Source organism: Bombus flavifrons, chromosome 9 (assembly GCF_040668555.2).
Source record: "Bombus flavifrons isolate JBK064 chromosome 9, iyBomFlav1_principal, whole genome shotgun sequence".
NCBI lineage: Eukaryota > Metazoa > Arthropoda > Insecta > Hymenoptera > Apidae > Bombus > Bombus flavifrons.
In genome coordinates, this window is record NC_138450.1 from 7,030,827 (window position 1) to 7,049,583 (window position 18,757).

At 34.3% G+C, this 18,757-nt stretch overlaps 3 protein-coding genes and 1 non-coding gene across 7 annotated transcripts; 2 read left to right on the plus strand and 2 right to left on the minus strand.

The window, feature by feature from the left end:
* The first annotated feature begins 221 nt into the window (after window positions 1-221).
* On the plus strand, window positions 222-2,515 carry LOC138183553 (vitamin K-dependent protein C). Its single transcript, XM_069120621.1, has 7 exons — window positions 222-655; window positions 947-1,028; window positions 1,109-1,277; window positions 1,346-1,551; window positions 1,700-1,911; window positions 2,151-2,208; window positions 2,377-2,515. The coding sequence occupies exons 1-7, from the start codon at window positions 563-565 to the stop codon at window positions 2,496-2,498; spliced, it is 942 nt and encodes a 313-aa protein (XP_068976722.1). The 5' UTR covers window positions 222-562; the 3' UTR covers window positions 2,499-2,515.
* LOC138183551 (trans-Golgi network integral membrane protein TGN38) lies at window positions 1,773-6,006 on the minus strand. Of its 4 annotated transcripts, none has more exons than XM_069120615.1 (4): window positions 4,655-6,006; window positions 4,524-4,559; window positions 4,293-4,444; window positions 1,773-4,176 (listed from the first exon to the last, which is right to left on the minus strand). In XM_069120615.1, exons 1-4 carry the CDS (start codon window positions 5,736-5,738, stop codon window positions 4,030-4,032), a joined length of 1,419 nt encoding a protein of 472 aa, XP_068976716.1. In that variant the 5' UTR covers window positions 5,739-6,006; the 3' UTR covers window positions 1,773-4,029. The 4 variants fall into 4 exon arrangements, with proteins under 4 accessions (XP_068976716.1, XP_068976718.1, XP_068976719.1 ...); XM_069120617.1 differs by having other exon boundaries at window positions 4,673-6,005; XM_069120618.1 differs by having other exon boundaries at window positions 4,293-4,441; window positions 4,673-6,002.
* A 1,335-nt stretch (window positions 6,007-7,341) lies between these two features.
* Window positions 7,342-9,267, minus strand: LOC138183240 (uncharacterized). Its single transcript, XM_069119910.1, has one exon. It carries the CDS (start codon window positions 9,265-9,267, stop codon window positions 7,342-7,344), a length of 1,926 nt encoding a protein of 641 aa, XP_068976011.1.
* A 2,925-nt stretch (window positions 9,268-12,192) lies between these two features.
* On the plus strand, window positions 12,193-12,264 carry TRNAD-GUC (transfer RNA aspartic acid (anticodon GUC)). The gene has a single exon. It is a non-coding gene; the product is annotated as a tRNA-Asp (tRNA).
* Window positions 12,265-18,757: the final 6,493 nt, after the last annotated feature.

Below are 18,757 nucleotides of genomic sequence, written 5' to 3' on the forward strand. Positions count from 1 at the left end.
ATCGTGCGAGTCAATTTCTATTATATGAACTACCTCCATTAGATTCATATAAAGATAATTCTACTGTACTCTTAAACTTCCGAAATCCACAAAAAGCAGAGTTGATCAGTATAATCAATCAATACGACTCAACCATAGCCTATTTCAAATCAATAGAAACGATTACGCTCTCTCGACAAATCTCTGCATAGAAGGATAAGTCGACGCGTATTGAGCCTTCAAGTCGAAGCAAATACAAATCAAAGCTTACGATCGGGATACTATATGTGTCAAACGTACATGTACCATTTCCATGGATTGGTCCATCATACGATGCCTGAAATAGCCTAACGGTACTATGCTAACCGGTTATAAACCGGTTATAATTCAAACGAAAACGAAACGAGCAAAAACAAGATCGGCATCCTTTGGTCGATACCGAGGAACCACTCGTTAGTACGTTCGACATTAAGGAAAAAGCGTTGTATATTTTTCAAGATGCGGGCAACGATAATCCCGCTATACAAGACAAACCAACCGTTTAACCGGGACCAGTATCGTGTCGACAGCCGAGAGAAAAGTCATGAAGCTGCAAAACTTCCTCAAATATATCTTTTGTGGTTTGCTGTTGGTGCTCACTTCGAGGTTCATTCACTGCAATAAATTTAATTCATCCGTAAGCAATCTTACAATAATTTAGATAGAAAATTATTACGAGTACTGTACTTTTGATATTTTATATATTTTGATATATTACGCGCATTCTGTGCATTTTTGTACCTTTAAATATCCCACAAATACATAAAAGTCTGCAGTCTATGGATAATTTAATTTAATTAAGCCTTAAGGTGTAATTTCAAAACAAAGTTTCTAAAGAATGACACAACAAAAAAATAAAATATACAAATAAATTTATGTATTCATATATAAATATACTTTCTAAAGATTTTTGTGTTGATTTCATTAGGACATAGGAGATGACGAACTGCGGCAAACACGAGGCGTTCTGGACTACCTGCTTGGAAGATTTAAAACATGTGGCAACTGTCGTAAGAAAACACTTCAATTCTTTTTACGATATAAATTACGAGAAATTTCTTCGTTGATTATCGATATAGTTTATTTACAGTTTGCGGAAGACCAAATCGATTTGTTGAGGCACGGTTCCTTGGCGGGGAGTACACGAAGGCTCATGAATTTCCCTGGCTTGCAAATATTCACGTGAAATCAAAATTACTTCTCAGCGGAGTTCTAATAAACGATCGTTATGTTTTATCCTCTGCTAGCCAACTCATTGGGTTAGTAAATAAAATAAAGGTGACGTTGTTAAAAATTTTATATGGTAACTTATCGATCTCGTGTATAGTGTAACCGCGCCGGAAGTAAAAATATCTTTTGGAGAATACGATCGATGTAACTTGGATGTATCATCGACCACAGTTAGCGTTGAATCTTTGGTTCTATATCCAGAGTATAACGTAGAATCACATGCTCATAACTTGGCACTGATGAAGTTAAGTCAGCCGATTAAATTCGAGAGAAGAATCTCTCCCATTTGTTTGCCAAACCCAGGTATATATCTCATATAACAAGTTTACACAATTATTGTTAACATTAAACGAAATTGACCAATTTTAAACTCAATTTATAATACATAGATTTATGTTTAGGAATAGGTATTATTATTAATACAACGTATACTATGATCTACATGTTCCAGGTTCGACTTATCTTGGACAAGTTGGAACTTTGGTTGGGTGGATAGTGAGCACAGAGGAAGATACGAACAACAATCAGACTTGTCGACCGCGAAAATTGGGTCTTCCAATTTTGGGACGCGACGAGTGTATTAGATCTGGCATAAATCCTACAAATTTTCACAACGATTCTGGCTGTGCTGGAATATTAGGTGGAAGTTCTATTGTATGCGAGGTATGTTAACTTATCGTCAGTATTATCTTACTAATTGTTTACAAGTTCTATTAATATCGAAACTCTCTAATTAAGTACAGATATAAAAGGTACGTATTAACGAACCATTAGATAATAAGAATACCATTAAATTACTAAATTTCAATCGAGAAGAATTTATCTTTCTTTTTGATTTATGTTTTATTTTATATGACTTTGCAATAATTTGTATCAATAAAATATGAAAATATATTTTTCAGAACGATGTAGGTTCTTCAGTGCAATATCGTTCATATGCTGGAGTATATGATCTAGTCGGTACGTATATCATTTATGATATTAGTTTTAAAATTGTATGAGTCACTCAAATAACCATAGTTGATAATTTTATTACAGCTATCTGACTATGATTATATAAATCATTCACGACTGAAATTGTATATACTAAAATAGTAAATTAATAAGAGACATTCTACTTCATAACAGGTATAATTTCGGATGTAAATAAATGTGGTAGCACCCCTGCCATTTCGATATTCACAAGAGTTGGTCCACATCTAAATTGGATATTACAACAAACCAAAGATGCGTGCTATTGTCCAAAATAATAGAAAATAGTTATTGAACTACGATCATTTCTCTCTTGTAAATATAATTCTACTGTATGGTATTCTAAACCTTTAGAAAGAATATGTAGATCCATTAGTAAATAAACTTCTAAATAAGAAAAGGTTAATTGTTTCTAACAACGATTTTATAACGAAGAATATACTTATGAAAATTATATAATGTATGTACCTATAATGTACGTTCACTTTGTTGTATGAAATTTATTACATGCTCGATGTCGGCACTTGCAATAATATTTTTATAGCATATGCGTGTATAAGTGGACGGTATTTCCAATCATGACAAATTAGTTTGGTATAATTCTTGATAAATGTTAATGTACAATAACCCATTGAAATGACCTAAGTTTGATACAAATATATAGATACATACGTATAAACACCAGAATACTTTGTGCACCGAATTCGCTTAAACCTAGTACATACATACAGTAATTGCATTGCTTAGATATTTCAAACATTAATGATAATGCATTCGAATTTTCGGATTAACGAATGTAACATAAGATTATAAAATTTTCATTATAATATAACATTTAGTCGCATGCTATATCGAAAATAAAAATTATGATTATAATATATTAATACTGCAATATATAATATACATATATCATCGAAGGAACTGTTTGCAAAAGTGTACCATATAATTCTAGAGCTACTGCTGATTCTACACCCATACAACTTTAATCTGTGAATAAATATAATAAACGGTAGGAAGGTAAAAAATTGAAATTTAAAAAATGAAGTATTACATAAACCTTAAAAAGTTAATATAGAAGCCTAGATATACTACGTAAGTGATATTTTTTCTTATCAGTGTTTTTATTTCACTGATTTATATTAATATTTACATCATTGCTTGCAATTTGGTGTAACAATTTAGTCCAGTTAAAAGAAAAATGTATCTTATTGGTAAAATATTAAAAATCGTACTCTAATATACAAAAAAATTTGAAATACAATACGTGCCAAACTAATTTTGCAAAATGATTTGTAATTTTGTAAAATAATATAATAAATCTTCTAATGGGTTCAAAAGTATAAATTTAAATCTACATATTCCTAATTGTACAAGATTACGATAATGTTTAAGTTTAAAATTACTTACATATTCAAAAATTAATAAGGCTAATATTTATTTACTTCGTATAATATCGATAATATACTGCAAAAACTTATATTTTAATGTACTTGTAACCAATAAGAATATATATATGTATGTATGTGCTGAAATGTGTAAACTGATTAAAATACATATTAAAAATTTACTGAAAAGAAAAGATTATTGAACGTAAATTGAAAATAAACGAACTATTTAGCTATTACGATATACAATTGAATATTGCATTATTTAGTAACAACAAACTTTAAAATAATAACAATTAGTGGAACATTGACAAAGAATCAATTTGTCAAAAGTGAAGTCATATTACAATGGAAATATACTTCAGTACAAAATATGTTACACAAGTACTATTATACAGTAGCTTTAAAATATTTGATACATGCATTAATATATGACATGGGTCACATTTGCATTACACTGTGATGTAACTGCTTCTTCAAGTGTACAATCTAATTTAGTATAATTAACTGTACTCGATCGTCGTCTACCGCGATTACGTGATCTTCGTCCTTCCAATACAATAGCTAATATCTGCGATATTAAAATACCAAGATATCAATAACAGAAGTGAATAAAATAAAATATAATATAAAAAAGATAAATATAATATAAAATATATATAAATATATCATAAAATTATTACACACCTTCTGTTTATTATGATAACCAATGTATGCAGCTATTGAGATTAAGGAAATTATACTGAAGTAAGTAAAAAAGTGGGATTCTTCATCTGGCCTGATATTATTGTAACTAGACATCACATTTTTCTGTTCAGGCATATCCTGACCTTGATCTGCTATTATGAAAATATATATTCAATATAAATACATTAAAACATTAAGCAGTATAAAAGATTTTATTATAAAACTTTTTACCTGTATTCTCAGGCTGTTCAGGTCTATTATTTGGATCTAAAAAAAAAATATACATTGAATTTAAATGTTTAATGTATCATATGTAAAAGTAAAAATACAAAATTTTAGGTAATAATAGATTTGATAAGTACCAATAGATAATTCATCACCTTGCACGTTGGAATTCCATTCATGGCTAAAACCTTGTTCCTGAGTGTTTTCTGATAATGTACTTGTTGTGACATCCTCACTACCATCATTCTTATTTCCTCCATCTTCATTATTTACAGAATTTGTATTAGTTATCTCTTCTTTTCCTATCCCTACTCTGTCAATACTTTTAGGCGGTGGTTCTATATTTTCAAGAACCTCGTCTTTTCCATTTTCTGACTCCTTTCTTTTATAGCCTGTTGGAGATGTATTGATACCATCGATGTTACTTTCATCAGATTTTATAGAGGATTTAGTATTATTCTGTTTTCCTTGTACTAGTGGCACAGTTACAACAGCTTTAACATCAATATGTCTATCTATCTGTGTTTTATTTTTATTATCATCATTTCCTTTTAATGCTTCATTGGAAGGTTTGTCTATTCCTGGACTAGGATGCTGTATTTGTGGATCTGGTTTTACATCTTTATCATCTTCATTCTCATTCGTGTCACCTTGAGACTTATTATTTATTTGTTTTGTATCACTAATATGTTTGTTCCATGCTAATATCGCACAAAGTGGAGTAAATTTACCTGATTTATCAAAGCATTCCTGATAGCAGAAACGTAAAGACTTTATATATGATAACTGACGTTCCAATTGTTTATATGCAACATTAATGTCACTAATATTGCGACAAAACTCATTTCTATCGTTTTCATTTTCACCAGGGACCAAACTTTGAATATATGAATAAAATGTAGTCGTATTATTATATTCCTTGGGAAATTCATTAGAGTGACAAACTTTATACAATCCATCAAGGAACGCAAAACATAAAAGGATGTTCGTTGACTCCAAATCATGCTCATCCACAGAATATGTTAAATTATTACAAACTGATGTAATATTATTTTCGTAAAAAAACGGTTGTACATTACAATTTAAGTAATTCTTAGCTTTTATTACATCTATAATACGTAGGGTTGTTGGTGCACTTAGTACATCTGACACTTTCATACAGTAAAGAAAAAAAACTAATATAGTAAAACCGAAAAGTGAACGAATTGCGTAGTTTTCCATAATTCCTTTATCTACAAAGTCAATATTCTATATCACTTTTAATTTCCTTAGTAATCACTCTAACACATCTATTACTGCGAGTACTGTATTACTTTTTGCGATTATAATGAACATAACCTTTCGCAATTTAATTTGATACTAACCCCAACAACGCATTTAATATCATAGAATTTTACATATGCGCCATCTTTCTTCTGGATTAAGCATACGTAACCTAAAAGGTCGTTTTAGTAATTAAATCATTTTGCGTAATGTATGAAAGGTTTACAATTGAACAATAATATAACGTTTTCTTTCTTCTTATATTAATATATATGTATATATATAACAAATAAAGTTTTGATTCGCAATATATTTTACATATAAATATGCGATTATTCTTGTAGTTGCTATTTTTCGCGATGAGTAATCTACAAGAATCAATGTTAATGTCTGCGAAGAAAACATTAGAAAATTTCACATTTATTTGAAATAACATTAATGTTTATGGTACAATACCATTTATTTCGTTTCCAAAATTATTTATTTTATTCATTATATTAATCACGAATAATGGTAACAATGTATATATAATTCATTTTATAAATGATAATAATAATTAATAGGATCTATTAATAATAGGATAATATCTAATCTAATAATAAGAAGGAAAAATAATCTATAAAAATAATCTAATAATAGGAGGGAAGCCAATAGATAATTGAAATAAATATTTATATATGTATGTACATCTCTTCCATCATAATTTATTGACAAAATTGCTAACAGACGTATAAAATTAATATCAAATTGATAGAATAATATAATATAGAATGTATTTAATAGAAAATAAGTAATTCCTATGATAATAAATTAAAGGACAGTTTTCCAGGATCTAAATTATCCCAGTAACTTATTTATTAAAATTTGTATAAATGATAAGACCTTTCACATTATTAGCATAATGATAATGTTTTTAAAAATGACAAAACATAAAGCTTCCCATCTCCTAGATTAACAGTAATCTGAAATTAATTGTAAACTATCCAAAGTACATTCAAAAAAAGGGGGTCTTTCTTCCACCAGGAAATATCCTAGATGAATATAACTACTTCACGATCATCGATAAACGAATATACAGCCTCGAAATATAGCACAATGAAATCACAAAAACGAAACAGTAAGCGTAGAAATTATGACTAAAGAAATAAATGAAACAAAACTATCACAGTGCCTCAAACTGCTTGCAAAACGGACAAAAGAAACACATCAAGAGACTAAACTTTGTACGTATATACTACCAAGAAAGAAAATAACAATACAAGGGACCGCTTTCTCCGTGTTTTTAATTGCGCCTAATAAACCCAAGGACCTCTCTAAAAACCAGATGTGCGTCGAAAATATTTTTAGCCTTAAGAAAGCTTTCAGGACGACGGATTGAATGAAGATACATGTGTACACAATGAAAGAGAAAGTTATGGTTGGTCCTCAGGTTTATTGAGGGTCGAAATGACGTTACGCAGGCCGTCGGCTGCCCGGTCGCGAGAGCTGCAGCGCAGATGTTTTAGGCGACGTAACATCCTCCCCCCGTTGAGAGGGCACCGATCAAATTCTGCCTGTGGAGTCAGGTGCGTCGTTTGTCCATTTCCTCCGCTCCGGGTTGATGTTCGGATTCATCTGTTTCTGGTTGAATGGGTAAGGGGACCAATCTTTTGACACCACGGTCCAGGATACTCGTTGCCGTCTGCACGGTAGCGGTCCGTATGATTCCGTCGACTCCTGGATGGACCTTGATTACGCGGCCCAAAGGCCACTGCATAGATGGGACGTTATCCTCCCTGAGGATTACGACGGTGCCTTCACGGATGTCATGTTTTCCCTTGTCCCGTTTGTTGCGGCGGGTCAGCTCGTTGAGGTACTCTCGATTCCATCTGCTCCAGAAGTACTGCTTGATCTGGTGGATGCGCTGCCAACTAGATAACCGGCCTGATGGAACTGTCCTGAAATCACGCTCCCGTAAACTCGTTAATGTATCACCGATTAGAAAGTGACCGGGAGTGAGGACAGGGGGATCTTTCGGATCGGACGAGATGGGAGTCAGTGGACGTGAATTGAGAATTGCTTCAATCTCAATCACAAGGGTGTTAAGGTGTTCAAAGGTCAAGAGCTCCGTGCCGACGACGCGGATGAGGTGACGTTTGAACGATTTTACGGCGGCTTCCCATAAACCGCCAAAATGTGGTGAGTTTGGGTTGAAACGCCATTGTATCTGTCGGTCGGCGAGAAAATTCTGCACCTTTTCCTTGTGGTCGTCGGACTGTAATAGGATTCGGAGTTCTTGTAATTCCCGATTAGCTCCGACGAAATTGGTGCCATTGTCGGTGAGGATGGTTGCGCAGTATCCTCGTCGGGAGATGAATCGGCGTAGAGCGGCTAGGAATGCGTCGGTAGTTAGATCGCTGACTAACTCGATGTGGACAGCTTTTGTTGCCAGACATACGAATATGGCAGCGTATACCTTGACTTTACTGCGGTTGCGATTCCTTCTCTCTTTGATATAGAGCGGACCGCAGTAGTCGATTCCGACGTTCGTAAACGGGCGCGATTCGGTAATACGCGCCTCTGGTAAATCTCCCATCAAGTACTCTACTGGTGGAGGATTAGCTCTGCAGCAACGGACGCACCTTTTGATAGTGCGCCACACTTGGCTACGGCCGTCGATCGGCCAATAGCGTAGTCTCACGGCGTATAGTGTAGCTTGTGTCCCTGTGTGGTGGTTGTTTCGATGTTCTTCGTTTATAATGATTTCGGTAATTGTCGATTTCGGCAAAATAATTGGATGCTTTTGCCTGAATGGGATAGCGGAGTTGGTCGGTCGTCCTCCGACGCGTAGTATCCCCTCTTCGTCGAGGAATGGATTTAGCGGCTGTAGTTTTCCTCCAACATCCTTGCTTCGATCTTTCTGCAGTGTCCGAATCTCCGCCGCGAAGTGTCGGGATTGGATTATCTTGATCAATTTATTGTGTGCGTTGGTTAATTCGTCCGTTGTTAGATGGGAGGATCGGTTCTGTTTATATCTCCATCGAAGACACCAAGAGACGACTCTTATTAGTCTTGTCCAGGATGAATATCTATGGAGGAGTGTGTTATCGATGGTACTCGTTGTTATGGCCCATTTCGGCGATAGTATAGTAGGAGACGGCATGTCGTCTGGTATGGTTTCATCTCTCTGCTGATCCAAAGAATGTTGATCGATTGTCTTCCAGACGCGTATAGGCGCTGTGTTGTGAGTTTCACGCAATGAGCCGTGCGTGTCAGGCGACGGTATCGGCGCTAGGTTCGACGCGATATTTTCCTTCGCCGGAGTATGACCGCTGTTGTCCTGGACTGGATTGAGTTCCTTCTGGTCCAGAGCATCTTGAGCAGTTTGCTGATTCAAGGCGTTTTGTGTCGTTGAATCAGATTGTTGTGATGCTGACGATGTGAACGTGGTCGTCGTCAGGTCGCGTATGGGGGACACGTGGTGAGTGTCACGCGATGAGCTCCGCATGTCAGGCGACGGGATCGGCGTGCGAGTCGATGCGATATTTTCCGTCGGCTGGTGTTTCACGCATGAATCGCGTGCTTTTAATGTCGAAGGGGTTGTTGATGGTAGTAGGTCAAAGAGGTCCAGGATCCGTACTTCAATCTTAAGATGCTCTCGCAATAAAGAGTCTGCATGAGCAATTTCCCCCTCATCTAACACTTCCAGCTCGTCCTGAACCTCGATTATCTTCCTCCAATTCTCGTCGAAGAAGTTACGGCATGCTATTAGGGAGTTCTGTTCTACCCGTCCAGACGCTTCATATTCGTCGAGTTGACGCTTCGTGGTTGCGAATCGGCGGACTAAGACGCTTCGTCTCCGCCGCAGTGTGCTGATCGGTTCAGCGTGGGCCATATTTGAGTTTAATGGCAGGAACGAGTTTACCTTAATCAAATGGACGTTGATCTAGGAATCGGTAGCTACTCGTTACAGTGCGGTGTGGGCTCGCGTATGTGCTGAGCGAGGAAGGAGTTCCTTTCCGAGGGCAGCTCCTTTGGTTAGTTGCCTAAGTCGTTGGAATGTGGATTTCACGCAACACTGTATAGTCACTGGTCAGTGCACTTTTTAATGGCGCAAAATCCGGCTCGAAGGACCATGTTATTTCGACCAATCGCGGGGAGACGCAATCGCGAGGAGAGACGTCAACGGGAGTCGTAAATTCCCGTTACGATTATACTAATCGACACCACGAGTTGATCGATCCCCTGATTTCCGTTAAGATAATAGGGGTGATCAAGTTTATATAACACTGTGATTCACAGAATTATAAAATATATATTTCCAACACTTAAACTACACTGTTGAGTAGATACAAATCGTCGATAACAACTTGTCGCACGAATATGAGATAGATATGAATAGTAGAGCAAGGCTCGTACCGTCGAATTTCGTATATTAGTGGACGTAGCACTAGAGGATACTTGATAGACACTAGATTTTGATGCTAGACTTCGACGTTGTAGTATATAGAAGAAGTAAGTTGACTTGACCTAGCGATGTTGACGAAGTAAGGCGACTTGACCCTCCTAGAGTCGTAGGAGAAGTATTCGACTTGACTCTCCTATGGTCGTAGGAGAAGTGATGAATATGAAGCCTCCGACCAACGTGGTTCGTGAGTGACCTTGTGCATGGGAAAACCCAGCCTGTTCTATTAGACAGATGTTCGATTTTTCCTAATGGGCGCGTACCCACTTTCTCCGTGTTTTTAATTGCGCCTAATAAACCCAAGGACCTCTCTAAAAACCAGATGTGCGTCGAAAATATTTTTAGCCTTAAGAAAGCTTTCAGGACGACGGATTGAATGAAGATACATGTGTACACAATGAAAGAGAAAGTTATGGTTGGTCCTCAGGTTTATTGAGGGTCGAAATGACGTTACGCAGGCCGTCGACTGCCCGGTCGCGAGAGCTGCAGCGCAGATGTTTTAGGCGACGTAACAGAGGGGAAGGAACAACAGGAAGGGAGCACAGCAAGGAAGCGAAAGCCAAAGACAGAATGAGTGCTAGAATAAGAATATATGTGTTGTAAGGCATTATAAAGAAATGTAAAAAGGAAGTCGTCCAAAGCCGAAAGGCACGGACTAAATAAATAATAAAAAATAATAATAATAATAATAAAAAAATCTATGAAATTTGTGCGAGAAGATTGGAATGCTGCCAAATGCTTCTAGTTTAAATCTCCGCAGATATGACATTAACAAATTGAAAGAGATAAAAATAAATTGCTGCACACATGTGCAGCATGGGAAAAAATCACAAAGAGAAATCGTATCCTGTGCAAGCGATGTCTGAGAATAAGTCGTCTTACATTTAACTGCAACTTCAATTAAAGGTTAAATGTAATATCCCACACGATCCAGACGAGTGAACCTACTCCAACATAGATTACGATAGCGAGGAAAACGTAACATCTTCTTACGTAAATTGTAAAAGCTTTGAACTCCACGCCTCTTACGGAGGATGCCCGAAACTCAAAGAAATCAAAAGGTCAAAGAAGAAATAGATCATCCAGCTTTGACAACATTGCGAACATAACTCTGCTTAGAATCTTCCACTTCTATATATATGTACTACTACACAATTGTATCTAATAATTGTTTAAACTCAGCATACTTCCACAAGATAAGGAGAAGCGCTAAAAAAGAAAGGCGAAGACAGCAATAATTCGGCTAACTACCAACCAGATAGCTTCTTGCCCAACATCAACATTTGAAACAATAAATAAAGTCAGTAATACAAATTGTGTCTATAATAATCAAAATAATCAAATACACGATACATAACATAACAAAATTCGCAGCGGACGTATTCGCAGATGACATGTGTAGATCACACAGACGATTGAAAAGAGATCGAGAATCGTAAGAAGAAAGAAACACAGGCGACTGCATCGACCTGGAAAAAAACATTTAATACAGTCTGGCTGGCTACATTTCTCCAAACTTGAGAAAAAAATGCAAGCCATTTTCAATAAAAATACTGTGGAATATACTACACAACAAACAGTTTTACATAATAGACGGACAGAACACCATTATAAGAACTATTCAAAATAAAAGACGGACTACAATAAGGAGCTGTAAATTGCCTTATCTTGTTCAACATATATGTAAACGATCTACATCAAATGTACGGACTAAATAGCGACAGCAAAGGAGCTATCGTATTTGCGGACAATTCGCAACAGAAAAAGCTAGGACAAAAGAATAATATATAGTCCAGACATAAACTCCACTGACTTCGCAACTAGATTCAAGTATACATTGATAAGATACAATTTAAAGGATAAACATAAAAAATATATTACAAAATATTTGTAGTTACAAAAAATTAAAAACAATTATAAAGAAAGTAATGTAACTCAGATATGGAATAAAAGAAACACGAAACCAATTCCTCGATAGTATAGCGGTCAGTATCCCCGCCTGTCACGCGGGAGACCGGGGTTCGACTCCCCGTCGGGGAGAATTAAATTTTATTTTTATATTTTGTATATTTTTTACATTTACATAAAAAGTCTATACAGTTTGCATATCACACAGTCCTGTATATAATTGTAACATCTCCAACCTCGCATAATTTTATCATATAATAATTTTTCAATCTTTGTCGTTAATTTGTGTTCGTTATACTTATTGTATCCATGTAAATATCGTTCTTTTTTTGACACAATAAACGTTCGTTAAAAAAAAAAGTGGTTAATGTTTTTAACTGTCATGCGGGAGACCAAGGTTTGGTTCTCCAATGAGGACTATTTTCTTCATTTCCTTTTTCTATTCATACACAGTGTACTGTATTAAATATGGATTATATAAATATAATGATTTCAGTTTTATTTTATTTTAATTTTATTTTATAAGCGATCAAAAGAAAAAGCGAATATATACATACATAAAATCGTTCTAATTTATCAGCCAACATAGTATTCCACTATTAATAAAGAATGATTTGTTAAAAAGGTTAAATGGGTATATATTTAAATGGGTCAACCAATGGGTCAGTGAAGTTTCAATTGCAGAAATTAAATTTGAAAATCTATGAAAACTAGTGTGCAGAAGCGTGTTATATTCGTCTTTACCAAAGTATACAAAGTACATATCATTAAATTTGAATTCAATGGATATAATGCTCCGTTTAATGGATTGATATTAAACATAATCGTGGATTAGGAAGTAAAATAGAATTATTCGTGTGAAAACATATTAGATACTAAACATATTAGAGCTTAAATTCTTTTGCAAGTATGTTCCAGCTCTTGCATCATCTTATGTAATCGAAAAAAGCTGCAAAGATTTGATTATTCTCGCTTTGTCATTTGCTTTGCACAATGACCAAAGTATCTTTTCTATTACAACTTCCAGGATTATTTAGTTCGTACTATTATTGTAAAATTATAGTAATGTATAAGTTAAAAAATTATTTAGAATTTCTTCCATAAATTAGGGAATTCGACTTTTTGTATTCTCTAAAAGGGCTTGAAACAGGAAGTTTTCATTGAAAGGATTAACAAACGTTGTTTAAACTTGTTTCGTAAGTATTCTTTATTTTTTGTAAAATTATACAGCCAAAATAATATCATAATTTACGATGCAAAATTTAAGAACATAGATATTCGCGTTTCTTTCTTGAACGACTCGTGGACATTTCGTTTCGTTACTAAATAGATGTATACCATGCTAAAATAACTTCATGGGTATATTTTGCTTGTTCAATATTGGTGTGATTTCGCGACGTGAAGTTTGGAAATTATCGAAACACGATACGCTTCCGTTCCCGCGAGAACGACACGTTTCAATCAACGAAACCCACTTAAACTATCTTATAGGTGTTCTTTATTCTTTGTAAAATCATACAGCATAAGCGACCACAGTCTACACAGTGTAGTCAAGCGAGATACAAGTGACATGATCGTTCAACGATTGGGCAAACGACGATCAAAGTACCGTTGCATTCGTACGATCTTCCTAAACCAGAAAAAAATTCCTTTTAACTTGATATCCCTTATTTTTACTTATTTTTCTTTTTTTATCTATTTATTTTTATTTATTTATTATTGTTGGGAGGTAATTTTACTATTATTGGGCACTGATGTCACGTCGTTCGCCCTACGAATACAGACACACACACATTTGTAAATTCAGGTGGCTCGAAATGCGCGAATTCTCTCATAAAAATTTTACACAAGAAGTTTCTGTCGTCCCTCGCGATAATCGCGTGATTTCGAGAAAGAAAGAAACTTAATGATTAACTCTGAAAATACAGACAAATGTAATACACGTACATCTAAGCCCTAAGAAGAAAACTAGAATCCTCTGCTGGTTAATTATCTAAAATATAATTATGTATATATGTGTATGTTACTTAAATCGAGTGTTGCTCTGCTTGGCAATTTAAATATCGAGCGACGCTTTAATCCATGGATGAATGATCGAAATAAAATCGGCTTTTGTACAAATAGCTCTGTGGTACGTAAAATTTGATTCCCCTACTATAATATAGTTATATAATATACATATATATATTTATATATTATATAATATATATATATATATAATAGCTAATAAATAATCCTTAGTTAAATTTAATTATTTAAATTCAATTAGTTATATCCCGTTTTAATCTTGACGGTACCTATATCCAACTCTTAAAGTATTAAATCACTTATTATACCTTACGTTTTCTCGTTTCGTCCGCGATTTTTCAAAATGAACAAACTCGTCCTCCTCTCTTATATGTTATCTCGTTATCGACTATTATACCCTTATTTAGTAATGATTTTACGTTACGTAAAGGTGCCATATACGTTAATTACTAGTTGCATTTAAATCACCAGTTGTGTATTTGCGAATAATTGAGAAAAAAATTCTCGTAACGTTCTAACGATCGCTAATCACAAGGGCGATTATGAGGATTGAGTGATGTTTCGTGGTTTCGTAGTGAGATAAATGCAAATGGCAACACGTGGCTGAAGAAAACGCGCGATTCGGAAGGATCTACGACGACGAGTATAGAGAAAACGCTGTTCGACGTTCGTTCGCTGCAAGAAACATCTCCATGCAGGGCTAAACTTTGGTGTACAGTTCCGCGTGTTCTGTAGTGAAAGCTTACGAATGCAAATTTAATCTTATCGTTATCGTCATCTTTTAATTAACAGATTTGTAAATATCGATGCGATTTAAAATAACGCTTTTTAGCAATAATATTTGTTATTTTTGTTATTAATCAGATATGATTTTTGAAAAGCGAAATTTAACAATGTCTTAGGCACATTGATCTAAAATGCTTCATCAATAATTTTTCATAAAAATAGAGTAAAATCATCGTAAAATTATTCTGGAATGTTCGTTCGAAAAGAAGTCATATTTAGCAGTTTAACGTTTAAATTTTCAGTTTTTTAGTGTCGTGTATAATATATGCGAAGAATAGCTTAACCTCAACATTAGTTGAACAAATTTTTAATTCACCCTCAGCGTCAGCAAAATACTTTCTCAAAGTTCAGCAACCTGCTTGAACAGTATCCTCTATAGACACGTGTGATGTATAGGTAGCTACGTAGGAAACGTGCATATGAAGTTGAATTTCGCGATGATTTTCGCTTGTGTTCCTGCGAACGATGCCTTAGTGCTAGTTCCTAAAATTCAGACAGTAACTTCTTACATCATAGAATCGATAATGGTAATAACAGAGTGACGGTGACAGAATGATTGCTTCGAGGAACGATTGGTATGAATCTCTTTTCCCTTACCCGTTACTTAAGAACAGAACGTAAATATATATTCGAGGGAGAATTTCCTTTACGTAATTACGTGTAATTATATACATTATGTTTACGTAAATTTGATTCACTTGAATAACAAAATACTAGATGAGTATTAGCAAAATACTAGATAAACAGAAGCTCGTTACGAGGATAGGAAAAATTAAATTTATTACAAAGAAAATTTTATACGTAGGAAGCAATATCGAATAATAATAATTTACCTTTTTTTACAATTATCTGATATTCTTTATATTATTAATTCACAGAGGACTGTAGATAATTTGCGAACATTTACAAACGAAGTAATAATTTCAGAAAAAAGTTAATTTTCTTAAATGTTCTCGACGAAAAATATTTTAACATGCTTTCGAATCTTTTTTCCTCGCCACGACTGAATCCCCTTTATGAACACACACTCTACGATTAAGCTCGAACAGATGTTGATTTTCGACTCATCGGAAGTATCAGATCACGAACGAACGAATCTGAAATAAACGAGAAGATAAGAGCCGATGGAAACGAATCTTTGGGAACGTATCGTGTTAGAAATGCGACTTAATTCGACCACCAAACGCAATGGTGCAATGGTATTTTTCCCTGTTACTGAAGTGTACATAGTAGATATATCTACAAAATGTACAAATAGTCACGCAAAACGATGTTTTTTTCAAAGAATTTAACGATTAATTATCACACGAGGAATGAATCTAATTAATTAATCGAGGTACGCGAGAAAAATGAAACGTCAATCGCTTTACACGCCTACTTCTTTGGTCAAGGACTAAAGTATATGTATACGAGATTCTCAATGACTGTTTAACTAATTGCGAACAATTCAACTTTCTCGTACTTATCTATAAATTGAAGAAATTCATTCATATATATCGTGTATTTGAAACGCGATGACTTCAAGTTTTATCAATTTTTGCTCAAGCTCTGAGATTTTATGAACGTAGAACAGAATATAACGACGTTCTTTCAGTACGTTGTACTGTGAAAAAAGTCGTCTGTTTTTAATGTGATATAAATGGCACTTTGAGGATATTAAAGAAGTTTCTAAATTCTTCTTCCTTTTCCAAGTTTTTTGGAATCGAAGTATAATTTTGATGAGTCGAGTATTTTTAATTATTCGTAATTGATATATACTTTTTATCACTTTATTACTTTAATGAGTAATTCAATCTTTCATATTCGGATACGATTTTCAAATATCGAAATTTAGGTATTAAACGTGTTATAAAAGATACGATGAAAAACTAACAAAATGAGGACTAATGAGAAGAAAGTCGTCTATGTAAGGACAAAGAGATTTCCAACAAAACTCTGATATGAGTTAAATTTGATTTAAATGCCTATAATTTACCACATTTACCAATCATTATGTTACATTAAATTTCAATTTGATGATCCTTATGATCAAGACATGATTCTTTTTAAATAACAAAACAGTTATTACTTTGTATAACTGTCTTTCCTAATATGTATTATTACTCGTATCACGTGCTTTATGACGATTGTACAATTATTTAGTACCAAAAATTTCGTCCTGTCTAAAATTAAAAGATCCCTTTCAAATAGCAACAATACTTCAAACGAGATATCCTCGAGATTTTTTAAACCACGAGAAACATCTTCGTCGAACTGTACAATTGTCCGATATACCGCTACTTTTGACATACGTGTTTCAATCCATTTCGGAATTCTTCGATCTTTTTTATAGCAAAACTGACAAAAGCGAGCTGAGAGGCGTGTGTGCTGTGTGTTTGGATATGCAACTGGGTCTACAAATCTCGAGTGTATTCGCTCGGTTCAACTTCTTTATTTGATTATTTCCGTTTAACGATTCACGATTTCTCATTATTTCGATTCACAAAATTTATCGTATATGTTCAGAGTTAGCCAGGATATTCGTCACATTTTCGCGTTTAAATGACATACATTACTGTCCATAAGTATTCGGATACTTTCAAATTATAAAATAAAATAATTCAGTATCTCATTCAATAAGTGACGAATGTCTCAATTTTTACTTCAACAGATTAGGAATCCGAGTAACGAGCTAACTCGTCTGTTCAATTGACAAATTAAAATTTCAGTTGTGGCACGACGTAAGGAATTAATAGGAGACAAATGTTCTTCAATTATAACTTTAAAATATCATAATATTTTTCGACTAAATATAATGTACGAATCGTGAAAACGATACGAAAACGGGTTCGCCGAGTTCCGTTAAAAGGAAAAGAAAGGTACGTCGGGAGAAACAATAGAAGGGTACGTCGGATATGCTGTTTTTCTCCTGTATGTGATACTTTTTCGGAGTTCCGTGTGACGACATTTCCTTTCGAAATTCTGTCTCTCGCATTTCCATTCACACCATTCACAACCCAGACACAGCTGCGAATACGCGATTTTCGTTTCGGCGTTACGCTTGAACAAGCTGAATATTAAAGACGCATCTACACGAAGAAATAGAGTTTTACTATTTTTTTTTATCCATTTTTTTTACTTTTCAATCTTAAGTTCTCGTCTAACGAACAAACAGTGTTTATTTAGAGTTTATGTATATTTATATATGTAATAATAATAATAATAATAATAATAATTAATAAGTCATAATATCAATTCATCCCAACAACAAGTTTTAAGGTATCGTTTGATAGTATTTCTGTTATTTTCTCTTTTTTCTCTCAGTTTCTTCTCGTCTTTTATCAATCGTACTTTCTTTCCTCGTCAATATATCTCTCTGTTTATTATATATTTATATTTATATATTTATTTACTTTTTTCATATATATGTATAGACTGATATCAACACGTATAACATCGAATTCTTCTATTAATCCGTTTTTTTTCTTTATTTCATTTTCGCGAAGAGAATTGCGGTAGCTGAATGATTTCTTAATTACAAGTCTTCTGCCTTCTCTTATTTCTTTTTCTGTTGTGTCCTTTTTTCCTCCTTTCTAACTAACGCGCGTGAAACGACCGGAAACCCGACAGAGTCCGATCCGATCGTTCATTGTTTTTCATCCACTTTTAGTTTCGGCGTTTCGATTACTGAACGACACTTTTCGCTATTTTATTTGTTTATCCCCCTGCCCTATTTTCGTCGCAATATTTTATTCTCTATGAAGAAACGAAATTCCGAGGCGTTTCTTTCTTCACCTTCGAATACTCAGGTTCTCTCGTCTTCTATCTGACT